We start from the raw sequence: 20,321 nt of genomic DNA, 5'->3' as shown, positions 1-20,321 counted from the left end.
TATTACAGCCAAAGATTGTAAACTGGACTGACACCTGTCAGAAAGCTTTTGATGCCCTCAAGACTTCCATGTGTACAGAGCCCGTCCTCCAGGCGCCCAATTGTGCTAAAGAATTTATTGTCCAGACGACACGTCAGAGCATGGGGTGGTGGCTGTTCTGTCACAGGTAAATGAGTAGGGACTAGACCCTCCTGTAGCCTTCATCAGTAGGAGGTTACTTCCCGGCAAACAAAGGTGGAGTGCAATTGAGCGTGAGGCATTTGCTGTGGTCTGGGCTCTGAAGAAGCTGAGACCATACCTGTTTGGGACTCACTTCCGGGATCAGACAGACCACAGGCCCCTCAGATGGCTGATGCAGATGAGGGGTGAGAATCCTAAGTAGTTGAGGTGGTCTATTTCCCTACAGGGTATGGACTTCACGGTGGAACACCGCCCTGGTACAGAACAAACCAATACTGATGGTCTGTCCAGATTTTTCCACCTTAGTGGAGAGAACTCCCAAGGGCAAGAGTAGTTCTCCCCACATTTCAGCTGGCGGGGACACGTGTTAGACCTGGCACCATTGGCGTGTTTCGCTGTTGTCTCCTCTGTTTTTGCTGGTATTAGATGCTCTGGGCACTGTGCCACTGCCATTCAGTGCCACAGCGCAATGCTCCCTGTCTAAATGTAACTATGAATTGGTATATTCCTGATTGCTTATCTGTTAATCCCTAGTAGTTTGGCCAGTGTGTGCCCAGGGCTGGTAACCCAAATGCTGCTGGTGGGCCTGCAGTGCTGGTTTGCGCCACCCACAGAAGCAGCTTGTAAATGGTACCTCAGACCTGCCACTGCAGTGTCTGTGTGCAGTCCAGAACTGCCATCTTGGCTGTGAAGTGCCCACACTTCCCAGCCCCTGAACCTTCCCTTGGCATCATGTAAGTCACCCCTATGGTAGGTGCATTGTGTGTGTAAGGTAGGACATGGCTTGATATGTGTAGCATGTCCTGGTAGTGAATTACCCTCCATTTTGTTTTTCACTGCTGCAAGGCTACCTGTTCTCCATAGGCTAGAATGGGCAGTCTGACTATTACATCTTATAGTCCTAACTGATCCAGGGAACATGGTAGAAATTTGAGTTTAGTATGCCTGGGGTCAGAATAATAAAATGCATATTTTAGCAAAGTTGGTTTTAATATTCTCTGTTTGAAAATACCACTTTTAGAAAGTAGGTATTTTCTTGCCTAAGCCTTCCAGTGTGCTCTGCTGTTATGTGTCTTGACTGTCTGGGTTCAGAGGGGCAAGGTAGGCTGAGTCAGACCTAGGTTGAATAGAGAGATCTACATTGAGTACTGGGAAGGGGTAGCTCCTTGACCTGAATAGGGCTATGCCTGGCAAGGTGAATGCTGGCTCCACCTCCTACTGTGCGTCTGATAGCAGACCCCCCCTTTCTTAAAGGAAGGATGCAGCCTGGTAAACAAAGTGTTCCAGGCCTGAGCAGAACTGGTTCTGGCTGGGTTCAGTGACTAGTGACTTCTTAGAACAAAGACTTTTGGGGTACAAATATCTGTGTCCAAACCCCTGATTTTTGTATTGCTCCTGGATGTGAAGAAGAACCTCTGTCTGTTTCGCTGAAGGTCTCTGCAGGAGAGGACTGTCCCTGTGCTTGTGTGCTATTTCTTGGACTGGCCTGCAGTAGTTTCCCCTGGACTTGGAAGAAGAGGGAAAAGGACTTTTGAGAGAACTTTTATTTTGCTAAAGCAATCACCCAAGGGCTAGAAGTGAGCTAACCTCCTGCTGGAGTCACAGGCACATCTGACTCCCCCACCAGCCTCCTGATTCCTCCCTGCGAGGATTTCTATCTGAAGGTGGGGCCCCTGTGAGTTCCAGGGCCTCTAGTTCTACTCCAGAGAAGAGAGTGTTGAAATCGTCGCTAACGCCCGTTTGAGAGCCGCCGCAGCTGAAGAGCGTCAGAAAAATCACTGCGCTGCTGCCGCCGACTGCTCGCAAACCTAGAATCATCGCATCGCCCGCTTGCGGGCCCCAAAGTGCTCGCTCTCCCAAAGATCATCTCATCACACGGTTGTGGGCCGCTGAGTACTCGCTAACCCCGGATCATCGCATCGAAATCATCGCATTGCAGTGCGGGCGCCGTGCGTCTGCCATTTTCCTCGCATCACGTCTGGAGCGTGGCTCCCTCGCGGAGCGCCATTTCTTCTCATCGCAACAGGGTCGCACACCCAACAGGCTCAGCGCATCATCCTCCCTTGCGGCTGTAAGGATGTAGTCTATCCGTGATTCGTGCCCTGGTCTATTGAAGGTGGGCTGGGGTGGGGTGTCTCCCTTGATCCGCCCATTACAAGCCCTCAGTGAGTGGGATAAAGTGAAAGATGTAATTTGAGTGGCTAAGGGTGACCATGATTTTACCGGTGGGCCCGACAAGGTGGGTATCTCCCAGAGATCATCCTCTTCATTAATTACACCTTCCAAATGATCCGGGAGGGGCTCATACTGGATGTTAAAGTCCCCCCCAATTATAAGTGATGAGCAGAGGGTGGCACAGTCGAGGAACACAGCCAACTCCTCTATTGTCCTCGAAGTGGCCGTAATGCAAACCGGTCTAGAGTATACATTTATTAATGCTACTCTAACACCGGATGCCCACTCTAGAACAACACACTGAAAGTCCGGTGAGTTGGTTTCGATCTTTCTCGCCCTGCATCCAAGGTGGGAACCTACCCAAATTGACAAACCACTGGACGGTCGTCCCTTCCCACCCCATTTTGCCACGATCTCAAAGGTAGCGGACCCTGTGCGGGAGTGTTGTTCTCTAGCCCACGTTTCCTGGAACAGACATATGTCGTATTCCTCAGTGAATTCCGCCCACTCTGGGGAGTCAAGTTTATTAGCTAACCCGGCCACGTTCCAAGAAAGTATCGAAAGTGTTCTTGGTGCCCCCCCCCTCCTCAATAGAATTAGAAACCAATGGACAGCTGCTTGGCCTACCCTGGCAGTAGTTAGAAGAGGACAGAACCTCTAATACCGGTGAACATGTTGCATATAGCATCTCAGCTGGGCCTGGGTTGGTGATCTCATCTTCTTCTTTTGTATGGCCAATAGATATGCCCCTAGTGAGATGGTCAACTGCCTGCTCCTCTATGTGCTTAATCTCACCCGTGATTTGGTTGCAATCTCCAGGGAGATATGGTGATAGTGTCGTTAGTCCTGTGAGATATTGGTGAAACAGAACATGGTAGAGGGTAAGACAAAGAGCAGTATGAGTCTGTCAGGGAGGAAATATCGGAAGTCCAATGGTAAAGTCAATCCACGTCCTCAAGGCATCCAAATCTGTTATGAGTGGGAGCCCCGTTCCACCCTCCATGTGTGTCTTGCCAGTAGTTAGGTGGCCCACCCTGCACAAAGTTTCGTACCGGATTCGTATTCCAATTCCAGTTTCCCCCCGTGTGGGAATGAGAACGCGGGGGATAGAAGTAAGTTAATGGTCTAGTTGCTATGGGCGACTTAGCACCATGGTTACTCCATGAGTGAATAAAGTGTGCAGTGTTGGGATCTTCGAATGAGACAATAACACAATCACCTGAGATGGATTTGTGCGAGGTGCCTATCCAAGGGACCCGTCGCACCATAAGAATTTTACTTCTCAGGTGATTGGGCAGTGGCCTGTTCGCATTGAGCCAGTGGATGACCTTATTTTTTAATGACCCAAAGTCCTCCTGCTGTTGGTATGGGATTTCTGGCACCCCGTGAGGACTACTACGTCTGGTCTTACCTCTGGGGGGAGATCAACATAACCCCTATAGTGGTGTTTAGAAAATGTGTCTCTCTGTAGGATGGCGTGGTAAGTATTGCGGTCTTTAGCCCTCGGGGCAGCCTGTACTTTCGGAGCTGATACAGAAGGGGCCGGCAACTGGTTTGCACTTCCCGCTACTCTATTGGCGGTGGTAGTTACAGGGACCTTGTGCCGGGGTTTTGGGACGGGTTTGATCACCGGAGGGGATGGTGGGCTGACAACAGCTACTGATGGAATGTGGATCGCAGCTAGTGGGCTAGTTGGTTTATTGCCAGGTATAGTCAGGGTGGCCAGGTTTAGAATACTTTTTTCAGTCTCGAGGAGCTGGGTTTCTATTCGAGACAGTCTGATTTCCAAAGGGGTTAGGAGTTTTTTTAACGTTTCCCACACAATCGTTAAAAATTCCACATCCTTTCTTTGAAACGTACAGAGTGGTACCCCACCATTCTCACTTTCAATTACAAGATTCTCATGTTCCCCCATCGACTTAACTGAACTAGGTTCTGATACTAAGGGGCAACTATTTACCACGGGAAGGAGTGAGTGGGATGGCTGAGCTAGTACTTGAGAGGGTAACTGAGTCTTCACTACCTTAGCCTTTTTCCTGGAATAGGCAGTGGCGGTCTTACGCTTTTGTTTCTGGTTGGAGCCCTTTAGGGGGTTAGGGGAGATCCTCGCACTAATGACAATAGGATTGGCAGTTGGTAGTGTCATCAAGGGGGGCCCGTCTACCCCTCCCGCCCTGCACAGTGATAAACTAGGGATGTGGGGGGCTGCACATGGAGACCCAGCCTTCGCTACTGAGGCTGGAGGAGGTGAGACTGGTGTATGATGGATCACTGCCTGCGTTAGAATCGATGCTGGTCCCATTGTGCGATCCGGTGTTTTGGCAAGGGCAAAATGCCCCAACGAGGATTTCTTGGCAATGGCCAGCTCCTGGGATAGTCTTCTAGCTGCATCAAGTTCAATGGAGACCCTGTGCTGCATCTTACTGATCTCCATATCTATGGCAGTGTTTGTTCTGGAGATAAAGTCATCAAGTGTTCCATTTTTCAATTTCCCCTTTGCTGCCCTGCTTCTGTACTCACGTGTAGACATTGTGCCTTATCCTCACCGTGCACCACTGACAAGAGTATTTCCAACAACAGAAAATGGGGCCAAGGGGGATAGCCCGGACCGGACTCTGCCGTACTCGAACGGCCTCAAACTGCCCGCTCTTTGCCCGGTCTTCGCCCCAAGCTCCGTCCCGCGCGCGTCCCGCGTTGCGGTGGAGATCACGTCAATTATGTACGTGCAGGCGGTGGGCGTGGCCGCCGGGGGAAGAGGCACCAGCTACGCTAACTGAGGAATGCTGGTCCTCGCAGTCCCCCGGTCGGTAACCTTCTCCTTTAAGCCCCGCTGCCCTCGACCCAAACGGCTTCCAGCTGGGAGCGGTAACAAGTTCTGCCGATTGCAGAATGCGCTCACACCAGCGGAAACACTCTAATGGGGAGGCGTACTGTTCCTCAAGGCGGCTGAACAAAAGTGCAGAGTGCAATCCAAAGGTAGGCGGCAGGAGCAGTCTATGAGCGGCACCCCTCTAATCACTAGTATATGCAGTAGACCTTTGTAATCTCTACCATTCCTATGTGACTCTTAGAGTATATCCATTTGTATCCCTTCCCTATGTATATAGAGATAACTCTAATCACTAGTATATGTAGTAGACCTTTGTTCTCTCTACCATTCCTATGTGACTCTTAGAGAATATCCATTCGTATCTCTTCCTTGAGTGACTTTACTATTTGTACATTTGCAATTTTTCTACATCTTGTACATTTGCAATTTTTTTCTGTTTGTATCTTTTATGTAACGCATGTAATCCTTAGTCCTTATGTTTTGCAACTGGTTCTTATGTAAAGTGCTCTGACACCTTCGGGTTCGCGCTATATAAAATCGCATTAAATAAAATTAAAATAAAAAGATGTGGCACCCTTCTGTTCTCACCTGCTCCTCCAGGCCCTTCACGCGCTGCTTGTAAGCTCTCTCGCGAGAGTCGAGAGTGCGCTCCGACTGCAGCTGGGCACTGCGCACTCTCTCGGCCTCCAGCTCCAGGTCCTGTCTATGCCGCGACGTCAGTTCCATCAGCCGCTGTGTGTGGGCGCGCTCCAAGTCCGCCACCTGCCCCTATTGAAAAGGATGGGAATGTTGAGACGAACAAGTGACATGAGAAAACGTGGAGACGATGAGGAAACGGAAACGTATACACAGAAGGGAATGGCAGAAAGGAGTTTTCTTTTATAAACGACTTTTTTGTGTTCTGCAGATACATGCGCGAGGCGAGAAAGATGCAAAAACAAAATATGGAGTTATATGTGAGGCTGGGGCTGCTCTGCTCATTTACTCCCTCTATATCTCGTCCTAAGAGCATCCCCGCTGTTTACATTCAGGTTTATCATCCCGTAGCCCCTATTTTCTGACCTGCAGCTGTTGGTTTTGCCTCTGGGTTTCAGCCAGTTCCTGCTCCAAGGTGTTCAGCGACTGGTCCAGCTGCCCTCGCTCCACACTCAGCCTCATGGCATCGTCTGCTTTCCTGAGCTTCTCGCGCTCCAGCTACAAGGAAGAAGGAAGACTTGTCAACACAGCCATAAAGGGGCAATGGGTCTTTCACTCAAGAACGCCTTAACAAGGCTGCAAAATGAGGGTTTCTTAGTCGGAGTTTCTGCAATAGGCATGAACAACTACCAGCCAGCACCATACTTTTAGTGGTGTAAGAAGAAGAATGCCTACCAGTATAGAGTTAAAGGATGAGACAGATTCATCCATCCATCTATCGCATATAGTGTCCCGTAAGCAGAGAAGCACAGAAGTTTTCACAGGTATGTGCATTCAATGACGTTGCCTATATAGCATTGTAGTAGATTTAGTCCTGGCACCTTTTATTTTCATTTAGGCAGTACAGTAGTATACACCCACCCTCGTTAAGTAGTGCTGACTTTGTTACTCATTAGGGCCTTTGCGAGCACATTGGTGATCGTACTCTGCGGGGCAAATACGTTGAAGTATCAAGAAAGCGGATGTAAGCCGCAATGTCTCAGTTTGCTTTTGGTTTTGCTTGTGGGGGCTTTGAAGCAGACATGCTCCCGTCTTCCCTGCTTTTGTCGATGTGTGCGCTTTAAGTCCTGCATTCACCAGTCGTCTTTCCATCTTCACATTTGTGTCTACTCTCAAATAAAATGTGACAAGTCCAGCAAGGCTTGTGTACTAAGTTGCACTTCCTTTTCTGAATTTCAAGACAACCTTTGAAGTCTGAGCTGCTTTTGCATCCGGCGTGAATGTCTGTACCTGGTCTCAAGTCCCCTCCCTGGCTGACATACTTGTCTACCTGAATGAATGCAGCCTTTTTATTGCATTCGTGCCTTCCTGCGTACTGACTGCTTCTACACGCCCAACTATGTGTGTCTGTAGCTGTATTTTGTGTGTACATTAGTGCTTGTGTGTGAATATGTGCCAATGCATGAGGATATGAAGGCCTGAAGTTTGTTGTGTGCTAAAGGATGTCTGTGTTTCTCTGTGCGCGAATGCATGTTGATTTGTCTGTGTCCTTTTTGGGTCTAGCCAAGACAGCACCAGGCACTCCCTTCCCTCTTTATCTCACCCTTTCAGGTTCTTGTTCTTCCGATCTTTAGCACCTTCAGACCTGGTTGTTTTAAATGAATTTTCAGTGAATAGTTTATCTTTGGACACATTTTGCATAGAGGCTACACTGTTCAACCGGGCTTTCCCCTTTGTCGCTGTTTTTCCATCTTTCTCTTTAACCTTCTCCCCTCTTTTGTGGTTTCTCATTCCTTCTCTGGGTCAAAGTCTGACGAAGTGCTGTTCCACAAAAACGAGTCTTCTGGGCCCCACCTGCAACCCCCAGCTCAAATTAAGTATTGCATATAAATGGTGACATTTTCAAAGTTGACATCACATGAGCACACTGTTGTCGACATAGAGCACATATATGTCTAGTCCTATCCCAATAGTGCAACACAGTCAAAGATGTTCTGTTATGCTAAGGTAGGACAGGTGAAAGGTAAGTCGACGTTTCGACCCCTGGTGGTGTAGGTTCACTTGCACCTTACTGTGGGGTCTTCATCAGGAAAACTTTGAAAATGTACTGATGTGACCACATGTGACTTCTGTCAACTTTATCTACATCACCTTAAACCCTCATCAAGCACCTACCCCCTTTCTTCTACCCTTCTCACCCACGCCTTTCTTTGGGCATTTAAACGTTTTTAAATTCTACAATGAATGCAGAATACGTTTATGACTGAGGATGTGAATAAACAACATCACTCATGAAATATAGCTTCATTTAATTTATTTTGATTTTGTAATTTATCTATGTGCAAACCAATTTCGCAACTGGGATCCCTCTATATGTAACATACTAGCAGTGGTGGCCAGCATGGCTCGCGGATTGTAGTTGGGGGGGGGCGGGGCGCGGGGGTGTCGCAGGGGGGAATTGGAAAACAAAAATTTTAAAAAGCTTACCTTGAGGACTGGTCCCGTGTCTTCTCTCTTCTGCTCTCCAGCCTCTGACTGACTCTGTGATACAGCGCTCAGCCAGGGGCTGGAGGGGTGGGCATGTTCTCCATGCAGGGTGTAATGCAGCCTGCATGGAGAACGAGGAAAGTGTGCGTTACTTGTTACCAAACAGTCATTACGCACTCAGGAGTGGGCAAACTACTCCTCCCCTGCCCCAAGAGCAGAGCAGCCCACCCACCTGCTGCAAAACAGGAGGACATGAAGCATAAAATGATAATAACTCTAAGTTATTATCATTTTATGTTTCTCACTTCTTAAAAGCAGTGAGGTGAGGCTCCTCCGCCATAGCGCCCTGGCTACTAGTGAGAAGAATACATCAAAGCTGCCCCGACCGCCAGTTCCTTTGTAAAGATGCGCCAGGCTGTTGTCAGTATGAATGAGAGGTTCATTAACAGAGCACTGGGACCCCACCATTAACCTAACGTAGCTCCTGCTGGTGGGAAGACTTAATAGATGAAAGGAGACATCCTGGAGGTCCAGGGGACACCAACCAATTTCCCAAGTTCAAGGCCCACCGGACCTGGCACATGGACAGAATCTTGAACTTTCCCTGCAAGATGAATAGGTTTACAAGGTAGATACCTAGGCTAGGCCTCAGGTGAGTTCAAGTTCAAGTTCTGTAATTTGTATAGCGCACTACTCACCCAGAGGGTCTCAAGGCGCTATAGGGATGGTGGGTGCATTATATATCGAATAGCCAGGTTTTTAGTTGCTTTCTGAAGGAGAGGTGGTTCTGTGTAAGGCGGAGGTGAGTGGGGAGAGAGTTCCAGGTTTTGGCCGCTAAGTAGGAGAAGGATCTTCCTCCCATAGTGAATCTCTGGATGCGCGGAACTGCGGCGAGGGCTTGATTGGATGATCGTAGTTGGCGGGTGGGTGTGTAGAAGGACAGTCGTGTGTTGAGGCATTCGGGTCCTAGGTCGTAGAGGGCCTTGTGTGCGTGGGTGAGGAGACGGAACGTTATTCTCTTGTTGACGGGGAGCCAGTGGAGCTCCTTCAGGTGACCGGAAATGTGAGCTTGACGGGGGATGTCCAGTATGAGTCTAGCGGAGGCGTTTTGGATGCGTTGGAGTTTTTTCTGTAGTTTGGCTGTGGTTTCGGCTTAGAGGGTATTTCCATAATCCAATCGGCTGGTGACCAGTGCATGGGTAACTGTCTTTCTTGTTTCGGTGGGGACCCAGCGGAAGATTTTTTTGAGCATGCGAAGTATGTTGAAGCAAGAAGATGAGACGGCGTTGACTTGTTTGGTCATCGAGAGGGAGGAGTCCAGGATGAAGCCCAGGTTACGTGCGTGATCTGTAGGTATGGGTGCTGTACCAAGGGCCGGAGGCCACCATGAGTCGTCCCAGGCAGAGGGGGATGATCCTAAGATGAGGACTTCCGCTTTGTCAGAGTTAAGTTTTAAACGGCTGTTCTTCATCCAATCGGCTACTTCTTTCATTCCTTCGTGTAGATTGGTTTTGGCAGTGTTTGGGTCTTTGGTGAGGGAGAGGATCAGCTGGGTGTTGTCTGCGTAGGAGATGATGTTGAGGTTGTGTTGTCGTGCGATGGATGCAGGGGGACTCATGTAAACGTTGAAGAGGGTGGGGCTGAGAGATGATCCTTGTGGTACGCCGCAGATGACTTCAGTGGCCTCTGATTTGAATGGGGGGAGGCGGACTCTCTGGGTTCGTCTGGCGAGGAACGATATGATCCAGTCCAAAGCTTTTCCTTGTATTCCGACGTTGCTGAGGCGTTGTATGAGGGTTTTATGACAGACTGTGTCGAAGGCAGCGGAGAGGTCAAGTAGGATGAGGGCAACTGTTTCTCCGTTGTCCAGTAGCGTTCGGATGTCGTCTGTAGCTGCGATGAGGGCGGTTTCGGTGCTGTGTTTGGCTCGGAAGCCGGACTGTGAGGGGTCGAGGGAATTGTTGGATTCGAGGAAGGTGGCGAGCTGATTATTGACGGCTTTCTCAATGACTTTGGCTGGGAATGGGAGGAGTGAGATGGGACGGTAGTTCTTAAGTTCAGAGGGGTCTGCTGTCGGTTTCTTCAGAAGGGCGCTAAGTTCGGCATGTTTCCAGCTGTCCAGAAAGGTGGCGGAGTTGAAGGAACAGTTGATGACATTGCGGAGATGGGGTGCGATGATGGAGTCTGCTTTGTTGAAGATGTGGTGGGGACATGGGTCGGTGGGGGAACCTGAGTGGATGGAGTTCATCAGGCGGATGGTGTCTTCGGTAGTGATAGGGTTCCAGGCGCAAAGGTTGTGATAGTGCTGTTTTGGTTCGGATGTGGGTGGAGTGGGCTGTTCTTCAGGCTGGTTTTCAAAGCTGGTATGTATGTCGGCGATTTTGTTGTGGAAGAAAGAGGATAAAGAGTCGCAGAGGTCTTGGGAGGGAGTGATGTCGTTAGTGCCGGCGGTGGGGTTGGTAAATTCTTTGACGATGTTGAATAGTTCCTTGCTGTTGTTGGCGTTGTTGTCGAGTCGATCCTTGAATGCTGATTTCTTGGTAGAACGGATCAATTGGTGGTGTTTGCGGGTGGCGTTCTTGAAGGTGGTCAGGTTGTTGGTGGTTGGGTTTTTTCTCCAGGTTTTCTCGAGGGTGCGACATAACTTCTTGGATTTCTTAAGGTCATCGTTGAACCAGGGGGCCTTTTTGCTGCCTTGTTTGATCTGGTGGTTTTTCAGGGGTGCTAGTTCGTCAGCCCTGTGGGTGATCCATTGTGTGAGCTTGGTGGCGGCTTGGTTTGGGTCCGATGAAATGGCAGGAGGGTTTTGGTTGAGCGATGTGGTGAGTTGGTCGGTGGTGATTTTGTTCCAGTTTCTTTGAGGAATAGGTTGTGGGGGGTTGTGAGTCGTGGTCTTTTTGTAGCTGAAGTGGACGCAGCTGTGGTCTGTCCAATGAAGAGTTGAGGTGTGGTCGAAGGAGATGTGCTTGCTGGAGGTGAAGATAGGTTCGAGCGTGTGTCCGGCTAAGTGGGTGTCAACAAGTTGTTTGAGTCCGAGATTGGCCAGGTTGTCCAGAAGGGTGGTGGTGTTGCTGTCGTTTTTCTTTTCCAGGTGGAAGTTGAGGTCTCCCAGTAGGATGTAGTTTTCGGATGTGAGGGCATGTGGGCTGATGAAGTCAGTGATGTCTTCATTGAATTGTGTGCGGGTTCCTGGTGGTCTGTAGATGAGGGTGCCTCTAAGTGTGGTCCTAGGGTCGGTGTGGATCTGGAAGTGAAGGTGTTCGGCGGTCGCAAGGTTGTCGTCTGAGCTGGTCGAGATTTGGATGGTGTTCTTATGGACGATGGCGATGCCTCCTCCTGTTTGGATGGTGCGGTCTTTTCGGATGATCTTGTAATTGTCCGGGATGGCTATGGCGATGTCGGGTGCTGATGAGGCGTTCATCCATGTTTCAGTAAGGAAGGCGACGTCCGGTGATGTAGTGTCGAGTAGATCCCAGAGTTCCGTGGCGTGTCTGTGGACCGAACGGGTGTTCAGCAGGATGCACTTCAGGTGGTTAGAGTCGGAGCTGTGTTTGGAGTTAGTGGATATGTTTTGGGTCCTGAAGCAGGAGAACTTGCAGGAGTGGCAGGCGAAGGGTGGAGAAGGGTGGAGAAGTGTGGCTCAGGGGTTAGAGGCGGCAGACCCGGAAGCTGAGATCGGTCCTGGACCAGGGTTCAATTCCCCGCCTCGGCGGGGAATTGGGCTAAAAATTCCACGGACTCGATAATTCTCGCTCCGGTGCCTTCTCGACTCACGGGTTCACACTCTGTGACTCTGGGCAATAGCTTGCTTAATCTCCACAACGGCCCCTCGCGGCGGGATGCCTGACTTTCACCTTGTGGACACCCGCTGGGGCTATCACACAGGGGAATATCAGGACGGGTTCCCTAAGCAAGCGCCGGGACACCCACTGCGGGTAGCTGTGCGCTATATAAGCTCAACTACATTTACATGGGTGTGTCCTGGGGCAGCTTCGCAGCATTGTTGGTGTTCGTCCGGGGTTAAGGGCCAAGAGGGTAGCGGCGTCATACGTTATGTGGGTGGAGTGGGTTTTGCGGGGGCCAGGGGGTCTGGCGCTGGGCGCGGACGGGCGTAGACGGGCTTACCTTTGGCGCACCTTCGGCGCGCATAGGGCGCGACCGCTGCACGGAAATGCATCTGTCATATGCGGATAGTGGAGGGGGGAGGTGCGAGGGGGGATCAGTTGGGAGGCGGGAGCGGGGGCGGAAAGCCGGGCTGGGGGTCACAACAACAACAACAAAATGGCTGCAAGCCAAAAGGCGACCAGGATAAGATTGGGGCACAGGTAGGGCAAATGGCGGTCAAAACACCACTGTGAACGGTACAATCAGGCACAAAACGGCAGGCAGGCACAGGCAGCAATGTGCAATCAATAGTTATGCAAAGCGCAGATTGGCGGCACCGCGAGGTATGGTGCAGCGGCCAGGGCAGCTGACTTCGGGGCACAGGGTTCACGGTTCGATCCCTGGCTCCGGCGGCAGCTCAGCACCATGTGACTCTGGGCAATAGCTCACTTAATTTCCACTACGGCCCCCAGGCCTTGAGACCCGTAAGGGTGAGTAGTTCCCGCTTTACAAATACGGATTTATTTATTTTGTTTGTCTTTCCTGGGGACCAATAAGTAAAAAGAGAATAAATCCTGTGCTCTTTTCTTCTAGATTCAGAAAAGGGGGGTGGTGATGAACAGAGTATCTGAATTAAGCAGAACACTCCTACCCAGTCAACAGATCAGGGCTTGATCCATCACCGTTTTTTAGTTCACTGCACCATCCCAGCTCAGAACCTGGCTACATGCAAATTAGTCTGTCCCTGGCCCAGTGCATCATGGGAACAGGGCAGACCAAACTACCAAGCCAATTCTTTTACTGGAAAGGAAACAAGCCTCCGGGGACCGGTTTCTGGCATTACAGCCGTCTTCGGCCCGGCTTGCTTGAATCCTGATGGTGCAGTGAGCAAGGGACTCATGTCTGAGCATACCCTTCCACGCTTATGGTGGACAAAACGATTCAGAAAAGGGGGGTGGTGATGAACAGAGTATCTGAATTAAGCAGAACACTCCTACCCAGTCAACAGATCAGGGCTTGATCCATCACTGTTTTTTAGCTCACTGCACCATGCCAGCTCAGAATCTGGCTACATGCAAATTAGTCTGTCCCTGGCCCAGTGCATCATGGGAAAAGGGAAAACCAAACTACCAAGCCAATTCTTTTACTGGAAAGGAAACAAGCTTCCGGGGACCGGTTTCTGGCATTACAGCCGTCTTCGGCCCGGCTTGCTTGAATCCTGATGGTGCAGTGAGCAAGGGACTCATGTCTGAGCATACCCTTCCACGCTTATGGTGGACAAAACGATTCAGAAAAGGGGGGTGGTGATGAACAGAGTATCTGAATTAAGCAGAACACTCCTACCCAGTCAACAGATCAGGGCTTGATCCATCACCGTTTTTTAGCTCACTGCACCATCCCAGCTGAGAACCTGGCTACATGCAAATTAGTCTGTCCCTGGCCCAGTGCATCATGGGAACAGGGCAGACCAAACTACCAAGCCAATTCTTTTACTGGAAAGGAAACAAGCTTCCGGGGACCGGTTTCTGGCATTACAGCCGTCTTCGGCCCGGCTTGCTTGAATCCTGATGGTGCAGTGAGCAAGGGACTCATGTCTGAGCATACCCTTCCACGCTTATGATGGACAAAACAATTCAGAAAAGGGGGGTGGTGATGAACAGAGTATCTGAATTAAGCAGAACACTCCTACCCAGTCAACAGATCAGGGCTTGATCCATCACCGTTTTTTAGCTCACTGCACCATCCCAGCTCAGAACCTGGCTACATGCAAATTAGTCTGTCCCTGGCCCAGTGCATCATGGGAACAGGGAAGACCAAACTACCAAGCCAATTCTTTTACTGGAAAGGAAACAAGCTTCCGGGGACCGGTTTCTGGCATTACAGCCGTCTTCGGCCCGGCTTGCTTGAATCCTGATGGTGCAGTGAGCAAGGGACTCATGTCTGAGCATACCCTTCCACGCTTATGGTGGACAAAACGATTCAGAAAAGGGGGGTGGTGATGAACAGAGTATCTGAATTAAGCAGAACACTCCTACCCAGTCAACAGATCAGGGCTTGATCCATCACCGTTTTTTAGCTCACTGCACCATCCCAGCTCAGAACCTGGCTACATGCAAATTAGTCTGTCCCTGGCCCAGTGCATCATGGGAACAGGGCAGACCAAACTACCAAGCCAATTCTTTTACTGGAAAGGAAACAAGCTTCCGGGGACCGGTTTCTGGCATTACAGCCGTCTTCGGCCCGGCTTGCTTGAATCCTGATGGTGCACTGAGCAAGGGACTCATGTCTGAGCATACCCTTCCACGCTTATGATGGACAAAACGATTCAGAAAAGGGGGGTGGTGATGAACAGAGTATCTGAATTAAGCAGAACACTCCTACCCAGTCAACAGATCAGGGCTTGATCCATCACCGTTTTTTAGCTCACTGCACCATCCCAGCTCAGAACCTGGCTACATGCAAATTAGTCTGTCCAAGGCCCAGTGCATCATGGGAACAGGGCAGACCAAACTACCAAGCCAATTATTTTACTGGAAAGGAAACAAGCTTCCGGGGACCGGTTTCTGGCATTACAGCTGTCTTCGGCCCGGCTTGCTTGAATCCTGATGGTGCAGTGAGCAAGGGACTCATGTCTGAGCATACCCTCCCACGCTTATGGTGGACAAAACGATTCAGAAAAGGGGGGTGGTGATGAACAGAGTATCTGAACTAAGCAGAACACTTCTACCCAGTCAACAGATCAGGGCTTGATCCATCAAGCGTGGAAGGGTATGCTCAGATGTGAGTCCCTTGCTCACTGCACCATCAGGATTCAAGCAAGCCGGGCCGAAGACGACTATAATACCAAAAACCGGTCCCAGGAAGCTTGTTTCCTTTCCAGTAAAATAATTGGCTTGGTAGTTTGGTCTGCCCTGTTCCCATGATGCACTGGGCCAGGGACAGACTAATTTGCATGTAGCCAGGTTCTGAGCTGGGATGGTGCAGTGAGCTAAAAAACGGTGATGGATCAAGCCCTGATCTGTTGACTGGGTAGGAGTCTTCTGCTTAATTCAGATACTCTGTCCATCACCACCCCCTTTTCTGAATCGTTTTGTCCACCATAAGTGTGGAAGGGTATGCTCAGATGTGAGTCCCTTGCTCACTGCACCATCAGGATTCAAGCAAGCCGGGCCGAAGACGGCTGTAATGCCAGAAACCAGTCCCCGGAAGCTTGTTTCCTTTCCAGTAAAAGAATTGGCTTGGTAGTTTGGTCTGCCCTGTTCCCATGATGCACTGGGCCAGGGACAGTCTAATTTGCATGTAGCCAGGTTCTGAGCTGGGATGGTGCAGTGAGCTAAAAAACAGTGATGGATCAAGCCCTGATCTGTTGACTGGGTAGGAGTGTTCTGCTTAATTCAGATACTCTGTCCATCACCACCCCCTTTTCTGAATCTTTTCTTCTAGAGGCAGCTCTTCTATGGTGTTTTTGGCAAGCAAGGCAAAGACTTTCACCTCCACGATCAAGGCATGAGTTGGCAAAATGACTCCAAATGATGGAGAGGGGTGGTGTGGAAGGGAGGATAGGTAGGGTTTTCACAGCCCTGTGAGACCGGCTGCATTACCCAGCGCTTCATCCTGATAGCCTTCCACTGGGTGACAAACGGGAAACCCTCCCTCCCCCTTAAAAGCTGCTACGGGGGAGAGGAGTCATAGGGCTTAGACGGCAGCAGAGCCCGCATAGGATAGTGTGACTGGATCTAATACTCCTGCAGTCCAAAAACTATGCAACCCAAGACATCAAGCTTCTTGGAATCTCTGTGTAGACGAGCCATAGGAAAGGCAAATTGGGGTTCTACACTGAAGACGATATTTTAAGCAACCATACTCTCCACAGGAGGAAAACAGTTCTGGTTACCAGGAGCAAGCCTATGACATCTGGCTATCTGTCTATAGTCTGGGTTTCTCCTATTCAATCACCATAGGGTCAAGGACAGCCTCATTCAGCCCGGGGATCCAGCATGCTGCTTCCCCCACCACCTGCTGGCCTTCTACCCCTATGGACATCTCCAACTCGGGGATCCCTCCAGACACAAGACCACCACCCTTGAGTGCAACATCAACTGAACACCTGGCTGAACGTTGGCAAGATTTTCCTGCTTCGTAAATATGTAATAAATAATTGTCCAAGCCTAATCCCTGTTAAAATGTAATCCAGAGTGAATTTGCAATTTGTAAACTCTAACAACTAGTATATGTAGTAGACCTTTGTACTTACTACCATTCCTATGTGATTTTAGAGTTTATCTGTTTGTATCTCTTCCTTGAGTGACGTTTGTATACTTGCATTTTTTTCTGTTTGTATCTCTTATGTAACTCATGTAATCCAAAGTCCTTATGTTATGCAACTGGTTCTTCTGTAAAACGCTCTGACACCTTCGGGTAATGTTCGTGCTATATAAAATCGCATTAAATAAAAAATAAATTAAATATTACCAATTGCTTCATAGAAGCTGTGGAGGATTGCAATATTTCAGTTTGAATGTTAGACTTCCGCTGCTTTCTGAAGGACTGTTGCAAGAGATGAAATCTACAAAGCAGATTTAGCCAGGTAAGACATGGATACTCCTGACGGAATATCTAGGCCACTTGCATTTTATAAGTTCAAGCGGATGTTGACTCCATTACAGTAAGGTGGCAGGAGAGGATCTTAATCCTCCATAGCCAAGGCATAAACACAGAAAATCTCCAGGCGTGCATAAGTTTGTACCCTAGGGAGGTTCTTGGGTTAATCTTGAAATTAGCCTTGAACTTCATCCTTGCCACAGGGATGATACTTTTCCTAATCTTTTCCTTGACCAATGATGAAGTTGGCTCTCTGGCTGGCATCACTATCAGCTTTGAAATTGGTACCAAAGAAGGGCCCGAGGGAACGTCGACAGCGCCCTAGCCACTTTTGGTTTCGGCATAGGCACCAGGGCTGAAGCCTTAAGAATGAATCAGGTTCAGAACCACAGAGATTGCCATGCGCACAGGAAAGGACTCCACTTTGGGGGATTAGCTCAGAGGGTTGCAAAGTCGCCTTGTAAAGATCCAGCATCGCTAGCCAGGTGGCCAAGAAACCTCAACATGCGCTGGGTTGGCCGTAGAACTGGGAAACGTCAGTCTCATCTTTTTAGGCTACCAGGGGTAAGTAACAGTGGAGGGAGTGTGGGCAGGGTGGTTTTGCATAGGCATCAAGGAAGTGTCCAAAACTTGGGAATGACATTGAGACTTCGACGGTCCCAGTAACTGGACTTCTTCCTTGAGGAAAATGAAGACTTCTCCTTCCTATGGTGCTTTTGTATTTTTTGTGCTAAGATCTCTTAGGAGAACATGACTTATCTTTAGGAGAGGAAGTCTGCTTGGGAGTCTGCCTGATGGTGCCTGGTTGCATGAAAACACAAGTTTCACAGGCCTTGGCATCATGTTCCATCCCCTGACACCACATGCAGTAAACATGGTGTAGTGAAAGGGACATCTTCTTGCTGGCCTGGGTGCATGGATTCAAGCTTGAGCCTCTTTGAAGGGACATCATGGTCTAGTTCAGAGGTTTGACTCATGCCTAGGCCACGTGGTGCCACCAAGTGAAAACGGAGAGTTATTTCAGAGGAGAAGAATTTCTGGATCATTTTCTGTACATTTTAAAATGTCTTTGAAAGAGAGAAACTTTTGAAAACATTTTGATGATTTTATCTACTAACTGCACATTTTGAATACAATATGATTACATCTTTGTATCTTCTTATTTTGTGTAATGGCTTCGTGAACCAAAATTCAAACACATTAATTCAGAATCATGAGCTTGATTCACACAACTTTTTGCCTTGTGTGTGGCTCATTCCCTGAGATTCAGGTCTAAGTCACACTAACGTCAATAGTAAGTCACATCTAACCCAAGAGAAATATAAAATGCTGGACACGGACACTAAATTGTCTTGGTGGAAACCTTTAAAAACGTGGATTTTGTAGCACCTGAGGCTATGGATTTTGTAGCAAGGCTGAGGCTATGGGTGCAGTCCCTCCATTTGAGTTGGGGTGTTCATTAATCTTTTCCAAAGGCACGCTTGACTGAGATGAAATACTCAACAATTTTTCCAGCATTCCGTGTGTAATGTGAATTGTGTATTTTTATGCAAATTAGGTCAAATGAAGACCTGATACATGAGTACCCCTCATTTTATAGATGAAAATTATGTATTCTTTAATATGGGTTTATTGTGCGCAGCGCCAAAAGGAAGAGGCATTAAAATCTACCCACAGCAAACCAGATCCCAGTGCAAGCCTCTATTCAGGGTTAGAATTTCTCTATAAAAGGTCAAGCCGTGGACGGCCGCCTACAATCATGCTACAGTTCGAGGGCCTCTTTGAAATAAGAGTCCTGCGCTGGTATGAGAAGCATCCAGGACATGTATAAGCCACAAATATGTGGCTGCACGAACTAGATGAATTCTCTCCGAAAAAGCATGAAAGGTTGCTTTTTTAGCTAAAGACTACTTTTTCAGTAAACCATACTAGTCTTGAAGCGACTCTTACCAAAGTGCATAGCTCGACCAGCTTCACATGTGGAGCTCATATGTAAATGTAAATGTGTTTGTATTTATATAGCACCTTCTACCCTGAGGTCTCGTAGCGCTGTATTCATACCGCTGTGGAACCCTTCCTGGCTTTCATGTGAAGTGTCCACTCCTGGGCACCCCCAAGCTGAAGCCAGGCATCCAAGCGCTGCTGGGGCCGTTGTGGAGATTAAGCAAGCTATTGCCCAGAGTCACGGAGTGGGACCCATGATTAGACTAGGCACTGAGGCAAGAATTATCAGGTCCATGGAGATTGAGTCCAAGAGCCGCTGAGGAGGGAATTGAACCCTGGTCCCGGGCCAGATCTCTGCATTAGGGTATGCCGCTCTAACCATTGAGCCACGCTTCTCCACAGTACATGTCGACCTACAAAGTGCTAGGAATCCTGGTCCTTTATTTGCCAATCATGACATTTCTTGAAGAGTAATGGATACAGTCTTCATACGACGGAGCGAGAAGAAGCCGTGCCAAGCCAAAGTGGTGACTCTGCAGGCATTGATTAAAGTTCCTATAAGCCTAGCCGTACAGCCAAAATGACATACACTGCAGGCCCTGTCTGCATGCAGATACTCCTCCAAGGACATTATCATGTAGGATCTTGCAGAACTTTATTTTGAACCCTCTGTTATTTAATCTTGACATGCTGTCAATGGCCCAACTGATTCAGTCCTACTGATTTAAGTTGTATATCTACATCGAAGGCAACCACATTTTTTTTTTTAAACTCTCGGAATTTACCTACTACTGCTGTTCATCTCCATTTGTGTCTATCGGAGGTAGTACAGTTGGTGGTTCAGATTTTGGGCATCATGAGAGCATTTCCTTAAAGAAATCTTGATTTTGGCCAGATTCACTGGGCCCTTAGCCCATCCCTGTTTCGATTGTAAAGACTCTTGAGTGTAAAATTGATTCAACACTCACAACAGCGGAGCAAGTAATGTCAAGTGTTAGCTCCTGTTTTTAATTAAAGAGAATTCTTTTGGTTGTTCTCTTTCCCTCAGAAGATAATGAATCCGAACGCTTTCATCTCAGTAAGTATGGAGTATTATAAATTGGCTTATCTGGACTTGCCTGCTTATTTGCTTCACAACTACGTCGCCATAATTGCTTGCCCGGGACCTTAGAGATAAGGACCACGTCTCACTGGCATTGGTATCTTTCCACTGGCTTCCAGTGAGACAAAGCGGTATTCTTAAATCGATTTGTTTGGTCCAGAACACAGTGATAATCCAGAGTGTTCTATTCTTGGGCCTCTTTTCACATTGTAGCAGCCTGGTAGAGCTTTGAGATTTAAGGATCATCAGCTCCTAGTTTCA

At 48.7% G+C, this 20,321-nt stretch overlaps 1 protein-coding gene across 1 annotated transcript in view; it reads right to left on the bottom strand.

Annotated features, from left to right (window-relative positions):
* CROCC2 (ciliary rootlet coiled-coil, rootletin family member 2) overlaps positions 1 to 20,321 on the bottom strand; it is a 1,620,686-nt gene that overhangs the window by 97,530 nt on the left and 1,502,835 nt on the right. The window contains exons 34-35 of the mRNA XM_086944022.1: positions 6,248 to 6,379; positions 5,774 to 5,953 (exon numbers count right to left, since the gene is read on the bottom strand). Of these exons, the coding sequence (XP_086800148.1) occupies positions 5,774 to 5,953; positions 6,248 to 6,379 (312 nt within the window). The remainder of the gene's footprint in view (positions 1 to 5,773; positions 5,954 to 6,247; positions 6,380 to 20,321) is intronic.

The sequence above is a fragment of the Lissotriton vulgaris genome, chromosome 11, assembly GCF_964263255.1.
Source record: "Lissotriton vulgaris chromosome 11, aLisVul1.2, whole genome shotgun sequence".
Classification (NCBI taxonomy): Eukaryota; Metazoa; Chordata; class Amphibia; order Caudata; family Salamandridae; genus Lissotriton; species Lissotriton vulgaris.
Note: the sequence above shows the minus strand (reverse complement) of the source record. Positions and strands in the feature narration are given on the sequence as shown.